Source organism: Onychostruthus taczanowskii, unplaced genomic scaffold (assembly GCF_017590055.1).
Source record: "Onychostruthus taczanowskii isolate IOZ18803 unplaced genomic scaffold, ASM1759005v1 scaffold29, whole genome shotgun sequence".
NCBI classification, from domain to species: Eukaryota; Metazoa; Chordata; class Aves; order Passeriformes; family Passeridae; genus Onychostruthus; species Onychostruthus taczanowskii.
In genome coordinates this window covers 7,346,683-7,362,982 of record NW_024500239.1, presented here as the reverse complement: position 1 = coordinate 7,362,982, position 16,300 = coordinate 7,346,683, and the positions used below count along the sequence as shown (strand labels likewise).

Below are 16,300 nucleotides of genomic sequence, written 5' to 3'. Positions count from 1 at the left end.
TTCCCAGTGTGCTTTCAGCTGGTGCTCTGTGCAGGCTGAATGGCCACAGACACAAGCTGTCTATCTCCCAGCTGCTTGCAGCCTACTTTGCCTGATGAAAACTACCCCAGTTAAGTGGGTTGCCTGGGAGCAGCTTGTCACTGCCACATGTATAGCATCAGGGAAAAAAAAGTGTCAAACCAGCCATCCCTTTTTTGGAAAAAGCCAATGCTGCTTATAGCTCTCACTCCCACTTCTCCCAGCAGGAAAGCAAGGCGGCTTCCCCAGACCTTTTCCAGCAGTGCACTTTGTGTGGAAGTTACCTTTTTACCTGCTGAGGTTTAAAAATATCAAAGAGCAAAAGGTAACCTTGCATGGCACGTAAGCATGCCACTGTGAGCTTTGAGGCCATGCTTGGTACCACTCTTAGCCCAAGTGTTTGTTCTGTGATACAGGTGAATAAAATGGTCATGTGCCTTGAGAGCACAAGGGAAGAAAAGCACCTTTTTCACTTACAGATGCTCCTTCAAAAACCACACACTTTTCCACTTACACGTTCCCAAGCATTTAAGAAATATTAATTCTGAAGCAGAAAAACCTCTAAGGTATAACTGTACTGTCATTCTAGAGAGGAGTAGCAACATGCCAACGCTAAATGCTCTGTTTCTTATGCAGGATCCTGGAAAGAAATTCAACATGTTGCTTTTTAAAAACAAAACAAAACCAAGAAAATCCCCAAAGCCCACGCTTTGTCAAGGAAATGCAGCTTGGATGCCAAAAGTCAAACCAGCATCAGGTTATGGATGCTGGGATTGTCAAAGTTCACTTTGCACAAGTGCTTATCTGCACTTGCAAGCAGCACAGACACCATCTTAAGTGACTGTCCTAATCTTCAGTTACTAGCTTAGAAAACGCTGGATTTATGGGAAAAAAAGATAAACTTCGCTTCCTTTAGACTCCCACTGCGCAACATACATACCCACCCACACTCATTTAAACGTGGAACAATCTGCCACATTTGCCCATTATGGCTACAAAGCAGGGCTCTGAACCCATCCCAGTGGATACCTTTCTGAGTCTGGCCACACAAACCACATCACGTTGTGTCTCTTCCCATTGTGTGGAGATCTCCAAGACAGCTGGGCAACCAGCACAGGAATTTTTCAGGAAATACACCTTCCTCCTGTCTCCTTCCTTAAGCTCTCTGTTTGGGTATGCTCCTGCTTTTGTTTATGCAGGAGGGGGATACTTGTGAAACCTAATTAACCACCGGAGAAGATGATGTTTCTGTTTAGGAGCACGTTCTCTGCCCTGGGCTCCAGCTGCGTGACAGCAGCTCAAACACGGTAATTAAAATGAGCGTGGCTGAATGCATGGCCAGATTAATGAATGCTGAAATTACACTGGGAATACACTCAGCTCTTCCCAGAGAGACGGATGAAAGGGTGCAAAAGCAGCATGGCCACAAGCACACAGTTTCCAGAAAGCGTTTTGAAACTTTAAATGAAAGACAGCAAAATGCTCGGCTAACACAGCAATAGAAAGACCAGTCACAGGATTAGGGTGACCTTTTGTAACCAGGGCATTCAAAGGTAAACTGAAGAGCAATGCCAGTGTGTAATGGGTTTGCATCAGTCCTTGGGAACGAGCCAGAGGACTGTAAAGGGAACTTAAGAGGGTCTAAGCTCTCCTCTAACCAGTAATACCATAAAAGCCCACTGGAAATAGAAAGGCAAGACCTAAGGAAACGCCGAGACTTTTTTATGGAAACAGGGCTAAGCACTTCCACGCTCCGTGAGAAAATATTAAGCCAGTTTCGTGGGTGTTTCACGAACACCCACGTTCAAGATTTTCTTCACAATCACAGCCTAAAACCATGCCCGGGACGCCACAAAAGAGCACCTCTGTCCTTCTCAAAACCTTGCTGCCGCCGGCAGATGAGCGGGGTCAGGACCCGCTCCTGTGAGCGCGGCTCTTCAGCCCCGCAGCCCTGGAGCTGCGCTCGGCCACGTCCCCGCTCGGCAGCGCCCCTTTCCTTCCTTCCTTCCTTCCTTCCTTCCTTCCTTCCTTCCTTCCTTCCCCCGCGGGCTCGGGCCCCGCGCCCCTCCGGGAGCCCGGCCGGGTACCTGTTGCTGCCGGCGGTGCTGCCGCGGCTCACAGCCCGCTCCGGGACGCCGCTCGCCCGCCGCCACCCAGCGCTGCTCGGGCACCGCGGTGCCCCATCCCGGGCGGCAGCGCCCGCAGCTGGAAAACTAATAAACAGCGAGTAATAATAATAATGTAAAAAAAAAAAAAAAAGGATAAAATTAAAGTTCTAAAATTAAATTTAAAAATTAAAAACGAAGAGAAGCGAGGACAGCTCTCCTCCCGTCGCCGCGCACCGCCGCTCTGGCAGCGAGCGAAGCCGCTGCCGGCTTTTCCTTGCGGAGCTGCGGGAGGGAGGCGGGGGCGGAGGAGAGGGCGGAGGCGGTGCTGCTGCGGCCGCCGCCCGCCCCCGCCCCGCGGGCAGTGCGGAGCCCCCCGGGCTCGGCCCCCCGGGACGCGGCGGAGCCGGCGCTGCCGGTACCCCCGTACCTTTTTGGGAGAGGCGGCGGTGCGGCTCTTCCGTTTTCTCATTCGATGCGCCTGCCCCCCCAGGCCGTCTGTCCCAAAGGCGGAACATCTGCAAAATCCCTCTGACCCTTCCCGCCTGGAATGGGGCAGGGAACGGGCTGCCGCCGCCTGCCTTCCCCGCGGCCGGCGGACCACTCGCTGCAGCCTCCGTTGCCTTCGGGAGTGTGTATGAAAGCTCTAAATTTGGATATTGGGCGGGCTGAAGACAACAGTTAAAGGCGAATATAAATGAAAGAACATTGCAATGAATGGACCTTGAGTTTCTTCCTTTAAGCATCTTTTCTGTTACCCCAAGAAAAAAAGGCTGTATTTTCCCAGAGACTGTCAGGTATTTTCTTCAAATTTAGTGTTTCTCCTAAACCCTATTTACTATCAATATATCTCTTTAGAGAGATATGGATTTTGCATATATTTGTTGCTACCCTTAGGACTGCTTAATTTCTCTTTTGTGACTTTTTTAAATACTGGACTTTACATCAGCCAACAGAAGTACCAAACACGTTGTATTTTCTATATGATTTGCTGTTCCTCTGCCAGCATTTAAAGCTGTTGTAGGGTCCTTCAAACAAACTCTCCCTTGTGCCTCTTAAACAGCTGCAAGTGGTTCTTTTTTGGGGGAGGGGGGAGAGGGAGTGAGGGGCAGAGGGAATCCCTGGCAAATCTATGGGGTTGGTAAACAGACACAATTTGGAAGGATGCTTGAGAAGTCAATGCTGATACCCTCCCCATATCCCTCTGTCTTTCCCCGTTTGGGTCAGGATAGGTAGACTCACCACTTTGAATGCAAATGTTTTCATTGAGTACACTGACCTGTCACACAAGAGGGTGATATTGTATGAAGAAGTTAAGCAAATGACAAAGAAGACAGAGCTAGGTTTTGCGGAGCATTGTGCACGTAAAACAATCCCCAAAACTGTCCCTGAATAAAAAATCCAAGCTGCCAATTCCAGATGACCTATCATCCTAAGTAATTTTCAGCAGGAATAATGAATATGAGTTATTTCTATTGTATGCTGAAAATAAACTCTGTAGCCTTAGAAAGTAGAAATGAGACAAAATTACTCCAGATTCAGTAAAAGCAGAGAAGCATGCTCTTCACACTGGTGTGTGGACCTCTGGGGCCTAGAGGCTCTTTCCAAGGTTTCTGCGTTCAGATGGGCTCTACAGCAATCACGGCTGTGGTATTTCCAGAGGCACCCATGTCTCCACTAGAAAAAGTGTAGGGGCTGTTGCCAACACAGTGTCACTGCCGTAGCTCCAAGGCAAAATTTTAAGGGTGACCTTTCTACATCTCTGACTGAATCAACTATTCCTCTATTTTATGTGTGTCACACAGGATGTGAACTCTGAGGCAAAGGCGGAGGAATCGCTTTCTGGAAAAAGCAGCTGTGCACTTTGGGCTATGGAATGCCAGGGAAAGAGGAGAGGAAATATTTGTGGCAATGCTGAAAGCTATAAATGTCTCATCATGCACACTTAATATGTGTTTGAGTCCATTTCAGCCTTTTAGGGGGTGGCAGCTCTCACTGTGGAAGCCTGGTTATCTGTTAAAGGTTTTCAGTGCCCTAGACTAATTGCAACATCTTACTTCAACCTGGAGCCTCCTACAGTTCTGGTCAATTGTTACCAATTCCCTCTGGCCTTTGTGATCTTATCTTGCAGAAGATTTTTTGAACTTAAGGTTGCAGATGCAAATTACCTCATTCATATTGCAGCCTCCTCTTTCAAGGAAATATCCTCTATCCTATGCAAATATATGTGATAGGGATGTATGAGCTGTTTCTCTTGGTTTCTCAATATAGTTTAGCATAGCAAACGCAGAAGGCTACTCTCCTCCTCCCCATCACACCAAGCCCTACACACACTCTCACTTCTCTGCCCCCAGTGCTCGTTGAAACAGCTGGCAGACTGAGTAGGTTTATGGATGCTCTAGATAAAATCTTTGCCCCACTTAGTCCTTCTGGACATGTATTCATCCTGACACACATGCTTTTGAAAGACTGGGACAGTCATTCCACGTGTGTCTTGTTTTGCTAATTCAGTGGAAATTGCCAGAGAGCTCTGTCTCCCTCCATCATCAGGCAGGAATTGAAGCTGCCATTGTATTGTGGCTGTGATCATGCTACTATGCCTATAAATTATTCACGGTATTGCAGCGTAATCTTCTGTTATGTTAAAAATAGGTCATCATGAGTGTCCCCAGTGAAATTCTAAGTGACAACAACTGATTTTACTTTGTCTTCAGAAAACAGTGACCTTTTCAAAGCAGTAATTGACAATTATGGTCTACTTCTGTCTCTGAGACAGCTCCAGTGCACCTTCACAAACATTAATTCTCAGCACTGGTAACCCCACATTATACTTGAAACAACTAAACCAGAGCTACTGAATTACCTGCTGAGCTTTGCTGAAGCACTTTGCTTTCTATTAGCCTTTGCTTCCAGGCCAAAGAGTAAATCAGGATTATCAAAGGAGATTATAGTCTGAGAATACCTAAATGCTCTGCTCCTCCCAAGCACTTGGAAAGCTTCTTGAAAGGGCTGAGCAGGATTTTCTGGCTGATATGCATCACTTACACATCCCTCTGGGGGGTGTATATATTGAGAGGTACTTCACTTTTCTTATTGCCACACCGACTCCAGCCCACTGAATCCCCTGAACCAAAAGAGCAGGAGGCTTTCAGGTCCATTGCAGACTAGACAAACCTGGAAAGGGGGAGCACGACCCAGTAGTCTGGACAGAGGTCCAGGGGAAATTCTTTTTTCTGCATAAGATACTGTGCGGGAGGGCTCTGTATGGACCCCCCCAAAAAAGTGGGATATTGTTGAAATTTCCCTGCTTGCTGTGGGGATGTATGTCTGTTATGCAGATACAAAGACTTAGGCCTGGGTGACTTCATTCACCTGAAAGCAAGGACTGGTGGTGGGTGGCAATGCTCGGCAGGCCATGCAGACAGCAATTTGCATGGAGGTCTCTTGTTAGCATGTTCAGAGCAGCAAGAGGCCAAAGGATGTGGGGGGATGGTTGGGCAGACCACAGCTTTGAGCTCTGGATGTCTGAGGTAGATCGGGCCTGCCCTAGCCTTTAAGGAAGATACTTTACACCTGTTTATCCTGATGTAACTTGTCTTTGCTGTTTTTCTGTGTAACTCCCATGCTCAGAAGGGATGCACAAGGCATCTTCATATTGCTGATGGACATCCCACAGGACATCTCCAGCAGGTATCACACCCAGGAAAATCTTCTGTGGGAGCACAAGGTGCAAACCTGACTGCTCTTACCTGAGGATCTTGGTCCAAAAATATAGGTAACTGACCATATTTGAGAGTAGGGAACATGGCAGGTGCTGGAACCATCACTTGGGAAAGCTTTTAGCGGGGAGGTAAAAGACAAGACCCTGACCCCTGCTGTGGCAATCTGGGCAAGATGTGAGCTTTAACATTCTGACTGTATGCAGGTTTGCCATTACTCTTTCCAACTATACATATTAAAGTGTAGCCACAATTCTCCTACTGCACCCTGCCCATGCTGCTCTTTGGATTGACTCCATTCCTGTACTTATAGCTTTTCTGTCCAGTTTGTTGCACATTCATTGTCATCCTGCAGTACTTCTTGCTCTCTTTCCAGAAGAGTTTGATACGACTTGTTTTTCTCTCCTCTAACCGCTGTGCAATCATTTCCCCCCTTTTACTTCCCATCACAATGTTGCTGCTCCACCCTCAAGTTCCTCATTTCTCATGATGGTGCTTTTGCAAGTCTTTCCACTTGCTGCTCTGGGGCACTTTGTGGGGAAAAGCTACTAGTGCTGATCTTCTGCAGTGATTCAGGAATAAATTCCATTTGGGACTTCTGGCCAGATGCTCAGCACAGCTGGATCCTTGGGAATGACCAAAGCATAATGCAGTGGTTGTGTCCTGTGGCATGGTGGTCAGGACACACTTGGTATGTCAAGGAACAGCTATGGATACAGAGGGAGAGGGCCAGGGACAGAAAGGGTAGTCACCTTTAGCTTTTGATGTACCACAGAGATAACACCTTCCCTAGGTAATCCTTCTTTTATCTCTTCTTTGTCCCACCTGGCTGCATTTGTGGTGGTCTGAGATAGCTGCCTTCAGATCAAGAACACTTCCCACAATGGCCTGTGCCTCTGGCAGCATTTGATGTTTGGGAGGTGTATGCACAAGCATACACCCTACCTATCCTCATGTATATAACTTGGGAGAGCAGCACGAAGGAGTCACCAACTGCATTTTTTTCCCCCCAGGACCTGTTTCAAAATCAGCACTGATGCCTCTTCTGGGCAGGTTTTGCGTGGCAGTGTTCTTGCAGGGTTGGAGGGAGCAGCACATTCCAGTTTCTCAGACTGCTTAGCAACCAGGGCTGGCTGAGCTGCTTTTAAGTGCACACCGAGTGTGTGGATGGCGTGTCTAGTACTGCAGCTCTATCCTTATTTTTCCCCTGTCTCTTGTTTGTTTTTTTTTGAAAATCATTCCTTGTTTTCTAGTTAAGGCACTTGAAAAACTGCTGTAAACTAATTTTTGCTTTCCTGGACAGCTGGAAGTCAGCTACACTATGAGATGATCAAAGCTACTATAGGGGGGATTGGAAACTTGGAGAGACAGGTATGACACTATCAGCCTGCTTTTGGGGAGCATGACTGCAGGACAGTGTCATCTATGCTACTGGTAATAGGCTGGCTTGAAGTCCTGCTGCTGGACAGCCATGAAACCAACTTGCCCAGAGGAATGCAGGCAGTGGAACACATTGTTTTCCATGGGTCTGAAGCATGTGAGATTCCTGTTCAGGGCTACCTGTCCCAGTACGACCAACATGCTTAAGATCAAGAAGACCCTGTTAGACCATGTTCAGGAACAGTTTCAGCTTTGTAGACGAAAGTCAATATGTTCCTAGCTTCCTTACTGGGATCCTCTTGGATCATTGGGTAATCTCTTGCCTCTCACTTGTTTCTTGGCTCTCAAATGCCCAGACCAGTCTCCCTGCCACAACCTTCACCATCCACCCTGACAGCAGGCTGAGATTCTGAATCTGTTTGGGGGTTCTCTTAGGGACTGTGCCCATCACTTCCATGTTACCCACCAGTAATACCTGCTGCTGAAATTTGCTGCTGACATGAGGACTACAGCTAAAATGTGACCCCAGCCCATGTTCACCTCCATACTCCCCTTGCACCCTCACCTGCATTTGAGAAACAAATTTTGGGCAAGCTCTAAAGCACAGAGGAGGAGAAAACCTTTATTTATACATGCACAAGCACACTCTGGTTCATGTCCATCCCATGACATGAAGCAGACAACTGGCCTGGAAGGACCAAGGATCATAAAATATTATGTTATATGGGGCAAGACACTACAGGACATGTTAGCAAACATCAAAGGTATTCTCAGTCCATGACTGAAATAGCAAGTGAGGAGCATCCAGGACTTTGGCCTGCCTTGCTGCGACCCCCAGCAGCAGCATAGAGACAAGGCCCTGCGTTCCTGCTGCTCTGTGAGCCCCACAGGCCATGGCAAGAAGGGGAGGAGCTGCAGGGATGATGAGCATGGTCTGGGAAAAATGATGGTCAGGTAGAAGAAGGCTGCAAAGTCTGGGGTGGAAGCAGGAAGCAAAGGAGCAAATAATGCCAGACATTTAAAAATCTGATTCCATGTATGAATTCTGCAGTGCTGCACACCGGTCTTCCTGCATGTCCGTAGCAGGGCAGTTTCATAACAGAAACCAAGAAGGAGTCCTCAGGTGCAAAGGCTCCAAGCAATTTCCATCCTTAGTTACTTTAGTGTAGCACCTGAGCTGCCTTGTAATCATTCCCAGGTAAACTGCAGTATGGGTGACCTGTGGAGGTCCTTGGTGCAGAGACCATGCTCCTCTTTCCTTCTTGTGTGCCAAAATTCTGTACAGAGGACTGCAGCTTTGAGAAATTATTTTCATTTCTTCCCTGCCTCCAAGATACCACCACTTCCCTCTTTTCCTCCCCAGCGCATATTTCTGTGGCTTAAATATAGCAAATACAAAACAAGTGCAGCACACACAAAATGCCATTCGGGGGAGCGCAATGAACATGCTGCCTCTGTAATGTAATGAGCCCCAAGTGCATCTGCCAAATATTTGGACTGAGATTCCAAGGGAGAGAGGGTGGTCTGTAGCACAGAAAAGCTCCCACCAAACCCTCAGACCAGTACCCCCAGGAATCTCTTGGGGGGATACACATTCCCTGTTGGTCCAGCCTGCCTTCACCTGGAGGTGACTGACCATTCATATCAGTTATTTCCTCTAGGAAAGGTGAAGAGCAGCTTTGTGTGCGTGGATTTAAAATTCATAAATAATACATAAAGCAAATAAGAAGTGTTTCTTTAGGGGTGTGTTCTGGCTTTGTGGCTGAAGTTAAATGACACCAGTGAAACCATGCCAGTTTTTGAACATCTGACCCTGTGTACTATTTTCAGTGCAGTGATTTTTGAAGTGATTAATGACAACAACTTGGCACTACTCAGAGGCTGGTGTTGCTGATTAAGCTAACTCTTCCTTGGCTCAAAACAGGCATCAGGAATAGAGTGGGCAGGAAGCTCCCCAGAGCGACAGAAGAGGCAGAACACATCAAGACCTCCAGAGCTGCCTGCGTTTTAGTGGGGAAATTAGAAAAAAAACGCCACCGACATCCAACTCCACAGCTGAGCTCAGCAGTGCTGGAGTGCTCTGCTCCTCCTGTGGCTTTCTTTTCTTTGAGAATATTTTTGTATGGATTCTTTTCAACATTCCCATCCCTCTCAAAAAAAAAAAAAAAAAAAAAAAAAAAAAGGCCTCCCTTGTTAAGTGTGTGCTGGGATTGCTATGTGGCACTCCTTGCATGTGTTTGGAGGAGGATCTCAGAGATGCTATCTGGTTTCAAATCTATCTACATCTGTAAAGTATCTCTCTTCTCCAAGACCCTTAAGAAAAGGAAATCTGTTAGTTGAGAGTGAAGGCAGTGGGCAGGACTCGAAAATTTACAGGAGCTCTCAGCTGGCCAACTGCACTTCTACACAGTCACAACCAACTGCTAAAAAGAGCACGGTGCCTTACAGACAATATCCACCTTCACAACAGGGCTCTTCCACTGCTCTGAGCTACCATGAAATGAGAAGGATGTGAGCAAAGCTCCAGTTATGCCATGGAGCCTGAATGCTGGCCAGCCTTGTTAGCCACTGGGATCTTAATCACAAATTTGAGAAAGCTGTGGGGCTCATGTGTGAGATTTTATAAGCTAATCTCCCTGAGGTCCTGCAGGAGTCCTTGAAAATTTAATGACTATGTTAATGACATATATTGAATATATTCACAGAGCTTTTAGCAGTCTTGCCAAGCCCCTCAGAGAGGCTGCCCCTCTCTCTTCTGCCACAGGTGACTGTGACACCCCTCCAGGGAACCTCCTGGATACTGCTTGGCTGCTGCCATACCTGAGCCATAGGTGCACTCCTCGGGGAGTGAGGAGGGTTGGGGGCTTTTCAGTCTGGTGTTACACAGCATGAAGAGTTGAGAGGATCAGTTGCACAAAAGCTCATCATTGCAGGTCACTTCCCCTGGGCACAGGGAGGGCAGGAAGGCAGGGCTGGCCTGGGGAATAGCCTGGTGTGATGAAAGGGGAGCTTTTGCAAGCCCTTGTGTGCACTGCTATAGTCACCTCAGAGAGCTCTGTCTGAGTTTTTGGGGATTGGGGTTTGCTTCCCAGGGTGGTCATTTCACCTGGGATTTTGGGCTCAAGCATTGATTTTGCTGGACTATTTTGAGTGTCTTTTCTTTTCTGTGGAATGGGTTGTGGTTAATTGTAGGCAGGCTCACACAATGCCACAAGATGGGCAGTAAATCCAGGGCAGGGTTCTGGTTAGTGATGCTGCAGGAGCAGCCTGGGTGCTGAGATCCCCCACCACAGTGCAACAGAGCAGCACCAAGTGCAGGCAGTTTTCCCAGTGGGGCATAACTAAAAGCATCACTGTGCACTGGGAAAACCTAACCTAGGCCTTTGTGGGCATTACCTTAGCTACTGGATCCTGGTTAGAGGGAAAGCTCAAGTAAATATCCCTTTAATGGTAAGCAGCTGCTGCAGGGCTTCCTCATTGAACCTGCTGTCACAAAGATGAGTGTACCCCACTCCTGCAGTGGATCTGCCTCCTATTGCCCTGTGGGTGGGAATGCTGGGCTGTGGACCCTGACAGGCACCAGCCACACTTGTGCCCACTGCTGCCAGGCTAGTGCCAGGGGACTGCCATGGTCAGCAAAAAGAGTCCAATTTCCATGCCCTGAAGTGGCACCTGGAGGGGCTTCTTGTTTCCACCCTTGCCCTCCCTCCTTCTCAAACACTCACTATTGACTAAGAGGAACATAAGGTAACCAGTTTGAGGAGCTAGAACACTAAATCTCAAAGAAGGCTGGAATAGAGGTCATTCAAACTGCCCCAATTTGGGTGCAGCCAGATGTGTTTATCCACTGTGTTTATCTGTTCAGACAAGGGCTGGTCACAGTGGGCTTTCCCCCAAAATACCAGCTTATTTTCTCACTCTCCATGGCTTCATATCTTTCTACTTCGCTTCTTGTCTTCCAACCTTTTTATCAACTATCAGAACTCAAGGTATCATTTCCAAGCTCTGCATCTCTGAACTTTCCATCTCACAGACTACCTGCAATTAAACCACAGTAAGCCAATGTGAGCCCCCATAAAGTTATGCAGATTGAAGTCTTTTATTCTCAGGATTTCCATAGCACTTTTGCTTCTCCTGTTTTCCAGTTGCCAAAGACACAGGAATATCAGGGACTCTTTCACAGCATAAACCCCTGCTTCAAACCATTTCCCTGCTCCTGGATGCCAGATCAACAACACACTGCTTAAAATTCTGTGTGGCCTGACAACACCCCTCACCCCCACAAGCAATGCTGAGATATAGGAGAAATCCTGCTATTGGGAAATCTTCCCACCATCAGCTTTTTAGGGCCTCTGTGGCATTGTCAAGTGCTTGACGACTCTCTCCCTCTCTCTCCCCCCCTCTTTCATACACACAGACTGTTTTCACTCCTCGCCTTTTAACTCTGCACTTCCTGACCCGGTTGTTTTGTGCCTGTCACACCCATGGTGCACCAACCACAAGGCTTTGGTTCAGCATCCAGGCAGGCGGAAGCTCATTTCACAGGCGGCTGAGCTGTGCCTCGAATTATTAAAGGGGTGAAGTTGTTTACGCCACCCACTCACATTAGCCAAGACACATTTATTTTGTGAATTTAATGATGGGACTGAGCGACAAAAAGCTCGTGTTTCTTGGAACTTCGTAAAGATGCTGTGTAAAACCAGGAGGGGAAAAATGTGTGAAAAGAAAGGCAACTTTGCACCAGCCTTTGGTGTGACACTTGTTTTGCAAGCTTAGAAGGCACCCCAAGCACACCTGATCAGTGGTTTCTCTCTGGCTTGTACATACCTTCCTCTTTTCTCTGAGGGCTGGTTAAATGCCACTTGTTTATTTGACCTGGATTTTCCCCTCACTGTTGTTATTATTGGTGATCTAGAAATATCATCAACAGAGATGAACAAAAAAAGCTGACTTCCAGAAACAGAGAAGGAAGCACCAAAAAGATCAAAGGTCTTTAATTAAAAAATAGGGAGAGAACAAAGCAGAAAGTGTCTCTCATTTCAACCCTTTTAAAATTTTTTTTAAAAATTTATTTGGGCCTCATGGGCTCAAACTTTTTTGCTTCATATATGGAGTGCAATACCCTGTTAAAAATAACCCTCCAGCTGCCCGTGACAGCTGGAAGTTCCAGAGCACTGCGGGTGGGTCAGTGTGGGGGCGCCTGGGGTGGGGATGGGCGTCTCACACTGACTCCTCTGACCACAAAAAGCTCTCTCCCCCTCTGCATAACTCTGAGTCCACCCATGGACCACAAACAGAATGAAGCAGCTGCAAGAAGCAGGTGAGTGGAGCATTTAGTGTAAACAGGAATAACAAAAATGCTCCATCAGACAGCACCCTTCTTTCCTTGCCATCCTTGTCCTGCATGTTAAATAGGTCTGATCATGCTCTTGCAGGAAGGTGCTTCAATCTGAATTTATAGGCCAAATATCTCACTACAATCCATCTATCTGGATGAAGCAGACACTGTTGCCTTGGTGATGGCACTTCTCATCCTCTGGGCTGCAGGGAGTACAGCACTCACTTTCTCCAGGAGTGTGAGATAAGCCAAAAGGACAAGTAGGGTTGGTAGGACCTGCAAATGTTTTCAGGACACTGATGTGCAGTCTCCCAGCAGACAGGAAGGAGAAGTTCCCATGCTTGATACATTGCAAGGCTGCTCATCCTTACAACAGCCTCCTGAAGTATTGGGAACTGGTATGCTGGATAAGAAGTAGCCATGTCAAACTCGATGGGGTGAAAACACAGGAAAAACAGTATCTCTGTGTATCTCTGAGGTAGGCATCTGCTGGAATACCACACTGATATGAACATGTGAGTATCCTTAGAAAACATAATTCTCTTAAAGTTACACCACTTTGATGTACTCTGTGGGGAGGGATCATACCTCAGGGGTCTCACCAAAGCAGGGCTAGATACAGCATGGAAAGAAACCTGGTCCCATGGGTCACAGACAAGCTGTGACATGGATGGCCCCATGTAACATTTGACAAGCCACTGCAGTTGTATGTCCGAGAAAAGCACAGTGTCTAGTCTTGCTTCAGGGAAGGAGAAAAATTGCTTAATCTGAATTGTTGCTAAATAAAGAGTCTCAACTACAAGTGAACATCCAAGGCTTTATCCTCAGTTTTCTCTAACATCTCTAACCTCACCATGTGCAGGCAGTGCACATAACCATGTACAGCACCTACCTTACATTTCAGCTAAGCCTCAGAGCTGGTCCCAAACCCCAGAACTAAAGCTCTTTTCTCTCTTATAATATACAGACAGGCTTTACAAGGATGCAAAGGCATCTGGTGCATTTTTGAAGCGCACCTTGAAGATTTGATGCAGTTACTGTTCTCGCAGGAGCCTTGATGGACAGCAGTGCTGGAATGTATCCGTATGCCAAAAGGAGCATGTCAGTCCTGGGCAAGGAAAGGGCTCTGGGACTCTGACTCTGTGCAGTGCACCATCTAAAATGGGGCTCTGGTCTACTGAACTGGAGCACACACTTAATGAATGCAATGAAAAAGACAGCGTTGGTTTCCCCCACCCCATTCTTTGGAAACACTGATGGGATTTTGTGTGGGCTTTGACCAGAGAGGGAGATTATGGTTACCCCATGTACAACCAGAGTGCATGTACAGGAAGTGGGAAGTTGAGGTGTGAGGAGAGGTCAGTGTAGAGCAGCTGCATGAGAAGATCTGCAATAAATCACAGCTTAATTTCTACTTTTCCTGTGCATTCTCAGCTTGGATAGGGTGGTCAGTGCTAACAAAATATTTGGACCTAATTCTCGAAGGAATACCAAGCAAGTTTGCCAACAACACTAAATTGAGAGGAGCTACTGAATCCCTCAAGGGCAGACAGACCTTGCAGAAAGACCCCAAAAAATTAGAGGACTGGGCAATCACCAATTGTAAGAAGTCCAAGGGCAAGTGCTGGATTCTGGACCTTGAATGGGGCAACCCTGGTTGTGTGCATAGACTAGAGAACAAGAGGCTGGAGAGAACACTGTGGAAAGGGACCTGGATTTGTGGTCCCTTGAATCTGAGTCAGCAGTGCCTTGGCAGCCAGGAGGGCCAAGCCTGTCCTGGGAGGCATCAGGCACAGCACTGCCAACCAGGAAAGGGAGGGGATTGTCCTGCTGTGCTCTGTACTGGGGCAGCCTCACCTCGAGTGCTGGGGGCAGCTTTGGGTGCCACAATATAAAAATGGCATTAAGCCATTAGAGAGCATCCAAAGGAAGACTACTATCCTGTATGAGGAGCAGCTGAGGTCACTTGGTCTGTTCAGCCTGGAGGAGACTGAGGGGAGACCTCACTGCAGTCACAACTCCCTTGTGAGGGGAAGAGACACTGCTCTCTTCTCTGTGGTGACCAGTGACAGGACCTGAGGAAACTGCATGAAGTTTTTGCAGTTGAGTCAGGGGAGGTTTAGGCAGGATATCAGGAAAATGCTCTTCACCCAGAGGGTGTTTGGGCACTGGAACAGGCTCCCCAGGGAAGTGGTCACAGCACCAGCCTGACAGGGTTCAAGAAGCATTTGAACAATACTCTTGGGCACTTGAGTCATACTCAAGCCAGCACCAGCCTGACAGGGTTCAAGAAGCATTTGAACAATGGGCACTTGAGTCATACTCAAGGTATGACTCTTGGGGGTATCCTGTACAGGGCCAGTTGGACTCAATGATCCTGATGGATCCCTTCCAATTCAGCATACCCTATAATTCTGTGATATGCTGGCCACGTTTGCTGACTGCTTGCAAATTCTGCCCATGGATGTATCTACTTGATCTAGGAGCTCCTGCTGTGCCAAGCCTCTGGTCCCAGTCAGAGGCTGTGCTGGTGTGGTGGCATCACGCCTCTGTGTGAGCCCTCAGCTCTCCTCCCAGGGAAACCAGGGTCTGCCAAGAGAGCTGACTTGTGCTCAAATCTCCCTCAGTCTCTGGGCTTTGCTCCTTATCTTAGACAGACTCAAGGAAAATCCACACCATCACTGCAGGCTGCAGTGGTGAGGGAAAGCCGAGTGCTAGTGGAAGGGATTTTTTTTTAATGAAATATAACTTCAGAATCTCAGGCACTGAGAGACACTAAAAATTAAACAGCATTTTCCCCAAAGTGGGTGTTTTGACCTAACAAAATTGTAAAAGTAATTGAAGACACTTGCTTTGAGTTAACAGAGTGAGTAGGGCTTAAAAGAAATTAAATCTGTGCTTTCAAAGGGCTAAAATAATTTATTTTTTAAACTTTTCCACACTACAGCTGTGTTCTATTCAACACTGACCACACTGCAGAGGAGACAGAGTTGTTCTTCACTGAACCTAAGCACAGTCACTTGCAAAATCTCTGCAAAACCACTGAAGGAGAGAGCACCATGTCAGTGCACGGCACTGTTATTACAAAACAAGGGAAAGAGCTAACAAAGTTTCTTTGAGGATGAACATTTTGAAGCTTTGAATACCTATTGCATTTTTGTGAGAATAGCTCTAGCCTATTTTTTCACATCCAGCTCTGTGACTTGCAGTTTCAAGGTATAATAAGGAAAAGCAATGCCTATTGAAGCACAAGTAAATGAAAATTGTGGAATGATGAATTATGCTGAAGAAAACACAGAAGTTTTCAACAAATGTTTTGGTTTGCATGTGGGAAAATATCAGTGCCATCTCACAGTATACATCAATGGAAAGTATTTTCCCCTTGATCTTTCCCAGAAGACAATTTAAAACTACTAGTTTTAATTTGTAGTTTTGAGAGTTATCCTAGGAACTTCTTGTTGATGTTTCAGAAAACTTGAAACACCAGAGGAATTATAGGTAGTTGTAAGTTGTAAGTTTATGTTGTGTCACTAATGATGTGATAGCCTGGCAATGGTCTTGGCCTCGTCAAACTTCTTGTTGATGTTTCAGAAAACTTGAAACACCAGAGGAATTACAGGTAGCTGTAAGTTTATGTTGTGTCACTAATGTTGTGATAGCCTGGCAATGGTCTTGGCTTCCTCAAGGAAGAGCTGATGTTGAAGTCATATGAGCAAAATTAAAGTAGGTGGAGTACAATC

General features: G+C 46.9%; 1 protein-coding gene across 4 annotated transcripts in view; it reads right to left on the bottom strand.

Moving 5' to 3' along the window:
• RIPOR2 (RHO family interacting cell polarization regulator 2) overlaps positions 1 to 16,300 on the bottom strand; it is a 68,998-nt gene that overhangs the window by 49,676 nt on the left and 3,022 nt on the right. Inside the window, exon 1 of one of the 4 annotated variants that reach the window (XM_041408171.1) lies at positions 2,554 to 2,684. The exons of 2 other annotated variants lie outside the window; for them this stretch is intronic. In XM_041408171.1, coding sequence (XP_041264105.1) covers positions 2,554 to 2,641 — 88 coding nt within the window. In that variant the 5' untranslated portion in view covers positions 2,642 to 2,684. Of the gene's footprint in view, positions 1 to 2,105; positions 2,385 to 2,553; positions 2,685 to 16,300 lie in introns of those variants that run through there. One more of the 4 variants, XM_041408173.1, reaches the window with a different exon arrangement.